We start from the raw sequence: 14022 nt of genomic DNA on the forward strand, positions 1-14022 counted from the left end.
CATTCAAGCCCCCGCCCGCGCACGTGCCCCGCGGTTCCCCGCCCCTGGCCGAGCCGGCGCCGCGTGCGGCGGGGGGGGGGGAGGGGGGCGGACGGCAGCCGGCGAGGGACCCACGCGGCGCCGCGAACCGCGCCCGCTCCGCCGATCATCCCCGGCGGCGGCGGCGCAGGTGAGCGGTCGGGCCAGGCTGCGATGCGCGGCCGGGCGGGGGCGGCCGGCGGCGGCGCTGCGCCCCCGCCCTGCCCGGAGCAGCGGCCGCGGGGAGCCGGGCCGGGGCCCGCCTAGGGCCATGGGCTGCCTGCAGAGCGTCGCGTGCAAGGCGCGCGTGCGGCGCGACAACATCGTCCTGAGCGACGTGTCCGCCACCATCGAGCCGGGCGCCACCGCCATCGAGGAGAGCTCGCCCGTCGTGCTGCGCTACCGCACGCCCTACTTCCGCGCCGCCGCCCGGGGCACCATGCCGCCCATCCCGCGCCGCCACACCTGGGTGCTGGGCTGGGTGCAGGCCTGCAACCACATGGAGTTCTACAACACCTACAGCGACCTGGGCATGTAAGGGACCCCCGGCACCCCCATATCCTGCCCGGGACCCCCCCCGCCACCACATGCAGTTCTACAACACCTACAGCGACCTGGGCATGTAAGGGACCCCCGGCACCCCCATATCCTGCCCGGGACCCCCCCCGCCACCACATGCAGTTCTACAACACCTACAGCGACCTGGGCATGTAAGGGACCCCCGGCACCCCCATATCCTGCCCGGGACCCCCCCCGCCACCACATGCAGTTCTACAACACCTACAGCGACCTGGGCATGTAAGGGACCCCCGGCACCCCCATATCCTGCCTGGGACCCCCCCCGCCACCACATGCAGTTCTACAACACCTACAGCGACCTGGGCATGTAAGGGACCCCCGGCACCCCCATATCCTGCCCGGGACCCCCCCCGCCACCACATGCAGTTCTACAACACCTACAGCGACCTGGGCATGTAAGGGACCCCCGGCACCCCCATATCCTGCCTGGGACCCCCCCCGCCACCACATGCAGTTCTACAACACCTACAGCGACCTGGGCATGTAAGGGACCCCCGCCACCCCCATATCCTGCCCGGGACCCCCCCCGCCACCACATGCAGTTCTACAACACCTACAGCGACCTGGGCATGTAAGGGACCCCCGGCACCCCCATATCCTGCCCGGGACCCCCCCCGCCACCACATGCAGTTCTACAACACCTACAGCGACCTGGGCATGTAAGGGACCCCCGGCACCCCCATATCCTGCCCGGGACCCCCCCCGCCACCACATGGAGTTCTACAACACCTACAGCGACCTGGGCATGTAAGGGACCCCCGGCACCCCCATATCCTGCCCGGGACCCCCCCCCCGCCACCACATGGAGTTCTACAACACCTACAGCGACCTGGGCATGCAAGGGACCCCCGGCACGCCCACAACCTGCCCTGCACCCCCATATCCTGCCCGGGACCCCTCCCCCCACTCTGCACCCTTCCCCCTTTAGAGCACCTACAGTGGCCTGGGTACGTACAGGACACTGACAGCCCATCCCACATCCCCCCCCATTTCCTGCTCTGCACCCTAGCACTAGAAGGGAAGGGTTCTGTCATTTTAAGAGCATGCAAGGAGAGAAAGCACTAACCTATGAACATTGCATGGACAGTGGGAATCCTGCCAGCCCTTTATTGCTCTGTGTGTGTGTGTTGCAGCTCAACTTGGTAGAATAGGGGTGAGCAAAACTGCTTCCCTGCCTGTTGCCTGGGAATGCTAAGGCGGGTTCGGATTCTCTCTGCCTGCTTGCGTGGAAGGGAGTTGTGCGGGAAGTCTTCCTGTTAATGCTGGGATTTCCAACCTCCCCATGAATGCAGAGCATCCGGGGTCCCGTTCTGTTTTGCTTGTAGTGTTCATTGACAAATGTCACCCTGGCTAGTACCTCCTGTGGAATCAGAGAGAGCTGAAAAATCCACATTCCTCTGAGTGCTTTGTGGAATTGTGTCATTGTGTGTGTGTCCTGGCTGGGAGCTGGCAGGCTCTGCTGATACCCACCTAATCACTATGCTGACACCCAGTTATCATAGGGAACGACTGTAATACTAGTGTAATGTTACTAAATTAGGCACATTGCATAAAACCCTACTGAAAGAACTGTTGGAAAAGGCTTGAGGGCATTCTCTTACAGAGAATGAAGAGCCCTGTACTAGTGTCAGTAATATCCTTTAATCTTCGGGCCTTCATAATCACAAATGTGCACTGCTGTATGGTGCTATTACGCTGCACAGATCCTCTCCTTTCTTAACGAGCAGCCTGTTACCTATGCAACCCCAAGAAAGAGATGTGATCTTGACTGCTTGGTGTAGTCGACAGGAGCTGAGATTGCCTATGGTTTTATCCTCTGAATTTCATTTTAGGGCAGGAAGTGGATTAGGTGTTTGTTCGTTTTAGCTGTTAAATGAATACAAACAGTCTCTGCGCAATACACAGCTGGTGAGGAACAATTCCTTTTTGAATATGAGACATGGCTTGCAAGGTTTGTCTTAAAACTTCTATATAGTGGGCTTGTAAGGGCCCTCTGGATTAATAGCTGTAAAAGCCAAACGTGCCTGTTATGATCATCTCTTGCATAACACAGGCAGAGAACTTCACCCAGTGATTCCTGAACGAGATCCATAACTGGGTCCCTGAGAGCTATCTTGAATCAATCCAAGTGTTCAAAGGGTAACCAATTAAAATGAAGCCAAGGTGCCTTGTAGGTTATGGTTCTAGTCTGTTTGGTGCTTAAATGTAATATTAGTCATACTTCAGGAATTCGAGTCAAAGGCTATAGAAAGACTGCACCATCTGAGTGCTTTTTAAAACCGGAGGTGGACTTAGTGTTTTATCAGAAGTTGTTGGCACTTGTAAGAGACTCCAGTTTCTTGTTATCAGTTGATGACTCTGCTCTGGCTGTCCTCTGGCTAGTATGTCCTTCTCTAGGTGCTGGCGGCTGGGTTGTGGGAACATAGAGGGGGCTTTTTATAGTAGATGAATTGTATCTTTTTTTAAAAAAGGAATATTTGTGTTCATGTTCCTCATATAACCATAATTAAAAACTTACTTTTTCCAGGCTAATGAGTGTGTGCTGATGACTTGGGAGAGTGCTGAAAAATGGAGCCATGTGCGTACCTTATTGTGTTGGAGTCTTGTTTTCCACAGCCTAAAAAAGGCGATGTGTATTTTATGGACTTGTAGTATACTCCATGCACTGGCATCTGGGTGCATTGCATGTGAAAATGGACATGAATTTATAATTGCTGAGTGTGCAATTGAGTGAACGTGGACTGTGTTGCTGGGTAGAAGTCGTGCCTCGACGTCTGAACATTGCATGCTTCGTTATTAGGAGCCTTGTTTTCTTACGCTGTGTAGCTTCTGCTTACTCCTATACAAAATGGCTGTAAAATGCTTCCCAGTAAAGAAATGGTAGGGTTTTATGCTTGCTTTGCCAGAGTGAAATGAGGACATGATATGTAGGGCAATAGAGAATCAGGCTTTCTGTGCGTGGCTCTACATTATAAAGACTGTTCCGAGTGCTTCCTACGCAAGGAAAATGTACAGAAAAATCAAGCTGCTCCTTGAAACAGATTTTATTAAGGGACCAAAAAAAAACCCCCAACCGCCCCCAACCCCCCGAATCTGAAGTTCTCTGTATTTTGGGGTTTTCTGTAATGTGCATTGCTGTAGTATCTGAGGCCATGTGTACACTGCAAATTTTGGTTGACGTAAATTACGTCGATGTAAAGCATCACCGCTGGTATTTAGCTTGTATGCATATGTACATACCTCTTTGCGTTAGTGCTGTGTGTATGCAGTAGGAATGCTTGTGTCCGTGCACAGTGCAGTGCACCATGGGTAGATATACCAGTGTGCAACTTGTCATTTTCCGGCACGCTGTCTTTTGGGAAATTTTTGCACTGCATGGTGAGGCAAAAATGAGTCATGCTGCAGTGACTGGGAGTGAGGGGTCAATTCCCATCATGCAACTTTCTCCTTCCCATAATGGCATCCCTATCCCACAATTTTTGCCCCTTTTTTTAAAATCCTACAAATATGCACTGACAGAAGAATGGAGCCTGCACAGCTCTGCACTGTTGTCATGAGTGTTTTAAATACAGGATGCATGTACCTCTGGAATCTGCAGAGCCACAAGAAAGACTACAGCAGAAGGGAAATGATGATTGCTGTGGGATATAGCAAAAAACAATTTAAGGTTGATGGTGGTGTTCATAGAGCAGCTGCCGACTTGGAGAGCTCCTTCTGGGCCTGACAACCAAGCACTGACTGGTGGGTTCACGTCACAATATAGGTTTGGGAGGATGAGTGGTGGCTGCAGAACTTTTGGGTGTGGAAGGTCACATTCCTGGATCTGTGTGTCCAGCTTGCCCCAGCCCTCCAGCGCAGGGACACCAGAATGAACCATAGAAGATTAGGGTTTGAAGAGACTTCAGGAGGTCATCTAGTCCAACCCCTTGTTCAAAGCAGGACCAACACCAACTAAATCATCCCAGCCAGGGCTTTGTCAAGCTGGGCTGTGCTGACAATTGAGAAGCAAGAGGTGATCACACTGTGGAAGTTTGCAATGCCAGATTGCTGCCAGTTAGCAGGAATTCAGTTTGGAGTTGGGAAATCCACTCTGGGGGCCATTGTCATGCAAGTGTGCAGGGCCATTAATCGTCTCCTGCTGTGCAGGACTGTGACTGTCGGCAATGTGCAGAACCATAGTGGATGGATTTGCCGCAATGTGGTTCCTGAACTGCAGTGGGGAGATAGCACACATATATCTATTTTGGCACCAGTCCACTTTGGCACAGAGTACACCAACAGAAAGGGCTACTTTTCTATGGTCATGCAAGTATTGGTGGATCACTGGAGATGCTTCACCAACTTCAAAGTTGGTTGGTCTGGGAAGGTGCATGATGCTTGTACATTTAAGAACACAGGGCTGTTTGGAAAGCTACAAGCAGGGACTTTCTTTCCTGACTGGCAGATTTATCACTGGCAGTGGTGAAATGCCAGTAGTGAACCTGGAGGATCCAGCCTACCCCTTGCTCCTCTGGCTCATGAAGCCGTACATCAACCGCCTCAACAGCACCACGCAAAGATTCAGCTACTGGTTCAGCAGATGCAGAATGACAGTTGAATGCTCTTTTGGTAGATCGAAGGGATGCTGATGGTGGTTACTCACAAGATAGGTTCTCAGAGAAAAGAACTTCCCCATGGTTATAGCTGCCTGCTGTGTTCTGCATGTTATCTGTGAAGCTAAGGGGGAAAAGTCGCTGCCAGGGTGGAGAGCAGAGGTGGAGCGGCTGTCTGCTGAATTTGAAGAGCCAGATGCAAAGGGTATTCAAAGCTCAGCACAGAGCTGTTTGGCTAAGGGAGGCTTTGAAAGAGCATTTTAACAGTCGGTCCCAGTAGTGCAGTGTGGTGCACCGTGCTTCACCTGGTCCTCTCTGTGTTTTGAGGGCTGTTAGGAATTATGTGGTGCTTGGTGCAAATTTGGGATTATAATACTCTTTGCTAATGCACCTGCTAATGTTGTGGTACGTGCTGAACTTTTATAATTATTGCACTGTTTGTCACTGATCCAATGAGTTCTGTACAATACCAAATAGCTGGGCACTTTCAGTAATACTAGTCATTCGGTATCATAGGTTGTGAAATAAACATGAATTACATTCTCAGAAATACATTTTTATTGTGTACAAAAACCAGTGCATAGACGCTATATACAGTTAAAGAACAAATACAATAAAGACTTTAAAAATAAAGGAAAAGAACCAAACAAGGTGAAAGAACATTCATGTTCATTTCAGTTCATTTAGGTTACACATACAGGAACGATGGCTCTCACTGGTCAATGTATGTGAAGCTGGGTTGTCCTTACTGTCCCCTGGTGCAGAACAATAGGGATGGGGATGTGACCCGTGATGCCCTGTGAAATGTTGATGGAAGCTGTAGGGAGGTGATGCAATGGAGTTCTCTGCTGACTGCAAAGGGAGGCGAGACTGTGATTGTTGAACCTTTAGGTCCACTGGAGTCTGCAGATCTGTGCTACTTGTGGTACTTCCCCGTTGTGTCCTGGTGCATCTCCCTCTCCCAGGGGTGGCAGGTATAATAGGTCAGGGAAGGCTGAGCCTGCCCTGGCATAGCTGCAGCCGCCAGTTGCGGGTTTGGTGGGGGAAGTTTTTGCTTATTATTATGCCCCGTTCAGGGTCCGGGGTGGCTGAGGAGGAGGTATTTGCTATTCAGCTTCCTGGGTTCATCAGTAATCTCCCCAGATTACTGATGAACCCAGGAAGCTGAGTAACAGATTACCTCCTCAGCTGTCCCAGAACCTGCATGGGGCATATCAGAAGCTTGGGTTCTTCTCCCGGAAGAGAAGAAACAAGAGCTTTTCCCACGGTGTGGCTGGGGGTGGGCAGGGAGGGAGTTGTTCAGTTTCATGAAACTATGAGTATAGGGCACTGGCACGGTTTTCCATGAGCCCTGGTGATTTTAGCCAGTATATCACTCCCTAGGGTAACCAAGGCACAGAGACCACAGCTGCTGCTGGCGTCCTGAAGCTGCCTGGGCCTGTAGGCTGCTAGCCTGTTTACTAGAGTGGTGTCTGCTGAAATTATTGTGGAGTGGCATGGGAAAGTGTCGTACTGCCAAGGAAGAAACTAGGCTGCTCTCCCAAGAAAGTTTTGGGAGAGGATTGCAGAGGACCTCCATGAAGTTTCATCAAGATCTCTTAGGAGGAGTCAAGGGACTTCCCTCTGTACATAAACTAACTGCTCTGCACAGCCTTCCTCCTCCTCCCCCACCCCCTCCCCAAGTCTACAAGTTGTATTGTGACTTCTTACTAGTACAAGTAAATTCATAGATTCATAGATACTAAGGTCAGAAGGGACCATTCTGATCATCTAGTCCGACCTCCTGCACAGCGCAGGCCACAGAATCTCACCCACCCACTCCTATGAAAAACCTCACCTATGTCTGAGCTATTGAAGTCCTTAAAAAAGTCATTAGCTGTGTCCTGTTCCTCTGGGGTTGGGAACCATCAGTAATGGGAAATGTATTTACACACTTTCCCGAGGCTTCTTCCACTGCATCGGGCTCGTCCCTGTTGTGGGACTGCAGTGGAGACTCAAACAGGTCTTGGCTCGCAGCATAGCTGCTCCCTCCCTCAGTCACATGTCCACCTTCCACCTCCCTGTCCTTGCTGTTCATGACAGGAGTGTGTGTGTCTCGGGGTCCTTGGAGGCATCAGGTCTGCTCTGCGGGCTGGTGGGGGCGGTCTCTGCAACGTATGAAGCTTGATGTAAAAGTGGCAGGTTTGTGGCTCAGCCTCGGACTGACTGTTGCCTTCTGGTATGCCTGACATGTTTGCTTTGCTTTGCCAGAAGCTGGGACTGCATGAAATTGCCTGTTCGGTTCGTTCCCTCGGGAGCCTTGGTTACTGGCCACAGGTTGCTGGGCTAGATGGTCCATCGGTCTGACCCAGTGTGGCCGTTCTTCTGTCACTGCTGCCAGTCCCTGTTGTTCCCCTTTGCCTGCATCCCCTGTGCAATCTGCTCGTAGAGGTCCATTTTTCTTTGGCTGTTATGTAGCTGTGCCTGCACAGCCCCTTCTCCTCACAGGCCCAGGAGATCCAATACCTCCTGTCTGTTCAAGGCCAGAGCTGGGTGTGCTCGCCAAGCTGGGTAATCCAGGAAAGGCATTGCAAAAATTCATGAGGTTTTTAAACAAGGGAGGGTGGCCTCTGGTCTCCATGACTGTTGGGCAGTGGAGCTCACAATTGTGACCAGAGCCGTCATTGTCAAGCATTGTGGGACAGCTGCTGGAGGACTGTTAGGGTCGATGCAGGTCACACAGCGTCTACATTCGCATTGCGTCAGCATCAGTACATGGCCGTGTTACTGCGTTGCCATGATGAGGCACTTGCATTGGTGGGAGACACACACAAATGTAGACACATGCACAACTAGGTTGATGCGAGGTGACTTACGTCAACCTAACTTTGTAGCGTAGATCAGGCCTTAGTTTGGGTGTAAACCAGAATGCAGGAGGTTCAAATATAAGGGTGCTTGCTAGCTTTGGCTTACTTCAATATGTATCTGTATTAAAAACAAACATCAAAATGTATGTGTTGGTATGAAGAGGGAAGCATGTGACCATGTTATATCCATTGTTTGGATACATAATGGAAGGCAGTGTTTCCTAGTGGATAGAGCACTCCACTTAGGAAACCTGGGCTGTCCCACTGCTCTGCTCTGAGACCATGGGCAAGTCACTCTTCTCTCTGTGCCCTGTAAAAGGGAGATTGTGACACTTGGATGCAGATTATGGAAACTGTGAAGTGTTGTAGGGTCTATGGAGGAAAAGAGCTAGATATTATCATCTGGAGTAATTCCTTCCTTTTCTCCACTTGGTCATAACATTATTTTAAATGCAGTGTTTTGTGTTTGAATTCTCTTGATTTTTTTTTTTACATTCTGTTTTTTGATGTGAAGAGTTTCACAATTCTTTTAGGGTTCTAAGTCCCCCTTTTATAAAATACAGCTTTGTTTTGTTTTTGAAGGGAGCTTATCATGAAGGATACAAATGCAGAAGTATACAGTAATGCTATTTGCAAATGGGAGTTGCATGGGATTTTTTTTCCTTATAAATTTAGTTCTTGATACCTAGTCTGATTCCTCCTTATTGCAAAGTGAAACAGAGCATGTGAGTGTGGGCTAGGGCGTGTTCTGTGAAAAGCATGCTTATAAAAGCCTCTCTTACTGGATCTTGTTAGCTAAGTTACTTATATGGCCCACATTGCCCTAGATTTTGAGGTGCTTACATACTCTCTTTCATCTGTCTAAGGTCTTGTCTACATGGGGAAATTTACTAGCATTATTATGTAACATAAGCAAAACTGAAAATCTGTTACTCCACGTAAGAGAATCCATATGGGAAGCCATAGCAGTATAATTATACTGGTATAGTAATACTGGTAAGTTTTCTGTGTAGATGAGCCCTAAAGTTTTTCTGTTGTTGCCCATCACCATAGTATTTGAGAATCTTCTATGTATAATCCATAGCAGTAGCCAAGTCCCTAGGTGATTTTGGGGACTTGTCTAGACAGAGAGTTTGCGCATGGTAACCTGCGGCGTAAATCTGCCATGCGCTAGCAGTGTAGTAACTGGCTGTGTGGGTCCTGCTACTGCACATTAAGTGACCTACTTATGTTTCAGAGTGAGGTAGATCAAAGTGCACTTATCTTAGATCTTTGTCACTCCTATGCCGCTGACACACCAGGCAGTCCAGTTCCCCCCCGATTATGGTCACTCGCTAGTTGTGGTATTTCTGCCCAGGTGATGCCACCACATTCAGTATCCTCTCTCACTGTCCTCTGCCAGTTCTTCTTTGGCCTTCCTCATGTAATATTGTAGCACCGCCTGACACCAGCTTGCCGTTCCTTGCCCATCTTGTCTCACTGAGGCCAAGTACATTCAGAGGATATTTTTTCATATCTCATGTAACCTGGGCTAGCTTTCCCGTACTGTATAAAGTACATACATTCCATGTACCTGCTCTTGTTACAGATTTGGTTGTCTTGAGGATTCAATGTCTTGAGCTCTTGGCTTTCTTTCAGCTGCCACTGAGTTCTGTCCTATTTGGGTTTTGAGTTCCAGCCGCACCTACCGTCCTCAGGTTTTGGTTTAACTTAACTGTTTTTGGTGCGGTAAGGTTTTACCCGAGGTGGGTCACAAACCCAACTGCAGAACCCTCCTCTCTTATCCAGGCTTGGCACTGCACACTGTTGCTAACCGTGGCAGAGTTAAAGTGCACTAGTGAACTTTTGGTGCAAGTTAGTAGAATCCACACAGATGGTTAGTGCACTATAGATTTACACTCCATCTCACTGCACTCTAACTATCCATCTAGACAAGCCCTTGGAGTCTCTGGCTCTGCTCCCTGTTAAGGGTAAAAACACTGTTTAGGGTTTTTTTGTTTTTGTTTTTAGATTTTATTAGTTTACTTTAAAAAAACAAACAATCTTTAAGGTACTTATGTCCACAGTACTATTGTGGGAGAGGGAAACATCCCTTCATGACACCTCAGCGAGGTACTATTATCTCATTTTACAGATGGGGAGCTGAAACGCACAGAAAATGAGTCTCAAGCCAGCTTCTAACCCCTGGACCATCCTTCCTCTCCTCTCTGGAGTCTTGTTCTCATTTGGAATTGGCCCTTGGAGCATCTCAGTCATATTTTGCTTCCTAGATTTCCCCCTGCTCTGGGGTAACAAGTTGGCTGCACCAAGTGCAGGTACTTTTTCTGGTGCAATGACGCAGTTGTGCTGGGGATGGAGCTGAGATGCTGCCCATTCCCCGCTGTTTCAGCCCGCTCCCCATCCAGGAGCTTAGACAAAGCAGCATGGAGGCAGCTGTCCTAGGCCAAAGTCAAGAAATGCCAATGTTCTAGCAGCAGGGTGTTTTCAGCCCTGTTCCATGTCCTGGGTTTCATAGCATGCAGGGCCATGACAAAACAAAAATATATTGAGCTGCAAATTTAACACAGGAACCAGAAGTAGGAGCTAGCCCATGTGTGTAACATAGTTGCAATGACACTGCTGGAGGAAACTGAACTCTGAATTCCTGATTGGTCAATGGATCTATTCTTAAGTGCTCACAGAAGGAAGAATGGCCGAGTGGATTGGACATTGGCTCAATTCCTAGCTCAGCTGCAGACTTCCTGTGTGAACCTTGGCAAGTCACTGAATTTCTCTGTGAGTCAGTTCCTCAGCTGAGAAATGGGGCTGATTTTTCTCTACCTGACTGACCGGGGTGTTGTGAGGATAAAATCCATTCATGATGGTGAGGCTCTCAGGTTGTGGTCGTGAGGGCCACATGAGAACCTAGATAGATGGATGGCCGTGTGACAGGCTGATCAAGTATTCAGAGGAGCTTTTTGGTTGGGTTTTTTTTCATGCTTTTTGGATGCTTTATTTTTCTCCTCTTCCCTTGGAGATTAGTTTATGGGTTTGGGTAATTATAGCCCATAAACACAACTGGGAACCAGATATTGCTATCAAGGGCCAGTAATGACGGTAACATATTAGACTGTTAAGTCAATGAGAAATTGTATAATGAGAAGAACAGGATGTCAGTAGGTACTTCCTGGGACTGGGACAGTCCATGTACTAATGCTGCCAAACCCTGGATGTGTGTTGGTTGCTTGGTATGGCCCTTTTCTCCCAAGTTGGAAAAGGGCAGGATCAGTAAAAAAAAACCTTTCATCTTTATCTGCCTGAAGCCCCAGTGTTATGTCAACCCACCCATTTAGCATCTTTGTCGTATGGTGCCAGCGTGGGATGTGGCTTAGGTGCTAAACAGAAATAAAACAACCCAGCAAACCCCCTGGGCCAGCCTCTCAAGGTACTCGACCCCCTATCACAGGCCTCCATTACCAAGTATCTGAGTATTTCTCAGAGCACCCCTGTACGGTACAGTCGTGCTGTTACCCCCTTGTACCGCTTGGGAACTGAAGCACAGAGTGGTCAAGTGACACCTGGGAAGTCAGTGGCAGAGCAGGTAGTTGAACCCAGGGCTGCAGAGTCTCAGGTGGATGCCCAGTGCTTCATTTGTGCCAGGGCTGAGCCCTGGTTCCTAGTTGCTTGAGCCCCGGCAGCTCTTTCATTACAGATTAAGCACTGCAGGCGCCCTAAGCACATCTCCCGATTAACGGTACAGCTTAAAAGCCGCACTGACGCAGCCTGTTTTTCATTTAATTTCCTAGATTTAGTTGAAGGGCAAACAGAAAATCTGTTGCTGATTTAAAAGTTTTGCTCTTGGAGTTGGGATTGCCTCAGGCTGACCAGTGTGTGCTCTTCTGGTTGTGCAGCATGTCTCAGGGCCTGATTTAGCCCCCAGGGGAGTCAGTGGAAAGGAGCCTGTTACCTTCGCCAGGAGCTGGGTCAGGCCAGGTGTGCCCCTGTAGGCTGAAGGGGATGCTCTCTTGTGCAGTGTCAGTGTGTAGTAGCACATGCTTGTTAAATGAAAGTCAGACCAGGCCAAACTCGGGCTATGGCCTGGCCCAGCCTCTTTGTGCTCTGGCCCTGCCTCAGCATGGGCAGAGAGGAATTAGTTCCACACCTCTGTAACAAAAAATGCCAGACAGCATTCTGCTCATGCTGGGAAAACCCCTCACCTTGGAGCAGGGTCCCAGCGTAGAACAGGCTGTGATGCATGTGAAAACTGGGGGAGATGAGGGTCAGGTTAGAAAGGAAACCATTTTGTAATCTTAACTCTTGTGGTCATGATGGCTGTAGTATTGTAGGTGGCACGGCTGCCATGGTCCTTGGGGGATGGTCAGGTGACCCTTTCCTTTTCTGGCTTGCTGTGATACATGCCAGAGTAGGGCTTGGAATGCGCTAGCTGCTTCTGCAGACATGTCCCTGCCACAAAGAGTTTACAAAAACAACAAGGAGGCTGTTGGTACCTTAAAGACTAACAGATTTATTTGGGCATAAGCTTTTGTGGGTAAAAAACCACTTCTTCAGACGCAATAAGTTTACAGTGGAAAAAGGCGTGGAAGGGAGAAGGGTCTCAGGAGGAAAACCAGATGGTCAGGGGATTAAGGGCACAAGGCTTGATAACTCCAGTGCTGTTTGGCTCCAGCCCCTTTTCCTCAGTAGGCAATGCTGCAAAGGCAGGTTTTAGGAGCAATTAGAATGAGTTAGGGCGTGATGACTAGTGCATAGAAGGTCGCCCAAAGCAAAGGGACAGCACGGAGGCCAGTGGGGTCTGGAATCTGGTTTCTTGGGAGGCCAGGGAGAGAGACCAGTCCAGATGTGTGGGGCAGGGGCTGTGCTGAGCAGGGGCTTGAAGGTGAGGAGTTGTCAGAGTTGATGGGCAGTGCAAAGGGGAGCCAGTGGTGGGGAAGGAAGCTGACTTGGCTGCAGGGTTTTGTACAGGGTTGTGAGGGACGAGGTCGCTGGCGCGAAGATGCGAGAGGAACAGGCCGCACTGGTGAAGGCAGGAGAGCAGCAGAGCAGAGATGAGCGATTTGGCACTGGAAGGCAGAGGAGAGATTGAATTTGAGGGAGGTGGGAAGACATTGGAGACAGGACAGGTTTCCATCGTGTCTGGGAGCAGAGAACAGTCCCCCTGCAGCTGTGGGGCTGGATTCTGACTGGAGGCGTTCTCCAGCGTGGAGCAGAAGGAAAGCAGCGCAATGGGCCTGTGCGGAGAAAACAGGAGCTTGGTTTAGATTATGATAAGTGGGAGATGGGTGCCGGGTCCGACTGACAGGGAATCTGCTGTGAGATGTATTGCAGCTGGGATCCTCCACGGTCCAGCTTCCTGTGTGTGCCGTGTCCTGTGATCTATCTGTGCTGCTGCTGGATCTCAGTGCCCCCAGTGAGCATCCCCCACTAGACCCCTCCCTGGCTAAGGGGGAGAAGGTGGCAGGCAGGGCGCAAGGTGACCTTGTTTTAGAAATCGCAGATGTACGGTTGGGGCAGCATTTTTTATAGGTTCATGGGACCCTAAAGTGCTCAGCATTCTGACTCCATGCTTTACTGCCGAACAGCAGAGTTGATCAGAGAGCAACTGAGCTCTGCCTTTCCCCCCGTGCCCCTTTGGCCCTCACTCTTCTTCTCTCTCTGCTTCTGATGGCAGTCCCTTCCTCTCTGAGTTCCCCCAAGCAGGGTCTTGCACTGACTAGACAGGGTTATTGACCCACTGCACTTCTCCTGCAATAATGTGGTATGTTAAGCTTGTGCCTTGTTTCATACATGCTTGCTGGGGACCTGATCTGAAGCCAGTAGAAATCTTTCCAGCCCCGTGTGAGGACAGTACCATAGTGGTGCACTGAACACTGTAAGTGGGCTGGCAACGTGTTCGCAACAAATGGTTGGCAGTTATAAAATACCTGATTACTGAGTAATCGTCTCATCCTCTGCTTACAGAGCTGCAGATACTCCATGGGTCCGATGTT

The 14022-nt window shown here is 49.9% G+C and overlaps 1 protein-coding gene across 1 annotated transcript in view; it reads left to right on the plus strand.

Moving 5' to 3' along the window:
* Window positions 1–264: 264 nt before the first annotated feature.
* The window catches only part of FAM78B (family with sequence similarity 78 member B), a 28206-nt gene continuing 14448 nt past the window's right edge, over window positions 265–14022 (plus strand). The window contains exon 1 of the mRNA XM_038413734.2: window positions 265–552. Coding sequence (XP_038269662.1) covers window positions 290–552 — 263 coding nt within the window. The 5' untranslated portion in view covers window positions 265–289. The remainder of the gene's footprint in view (window positions 553–14022) is intronic.

This window comes from Dermochelys coriacea, chromosome 8 (genome assembly GCF_009764565.3).
Source record: "Dermochelys coriacea isolate rDerCor1 chromosome 8, rDerCor1.pri.v4, whole genome shotgun sequence".
Lineage (NCBI taxonomy): Eukaryota > Metazoa > Chordata > Testudines > Dermochelyidae > Dermochelys > Dermochelys coriacea.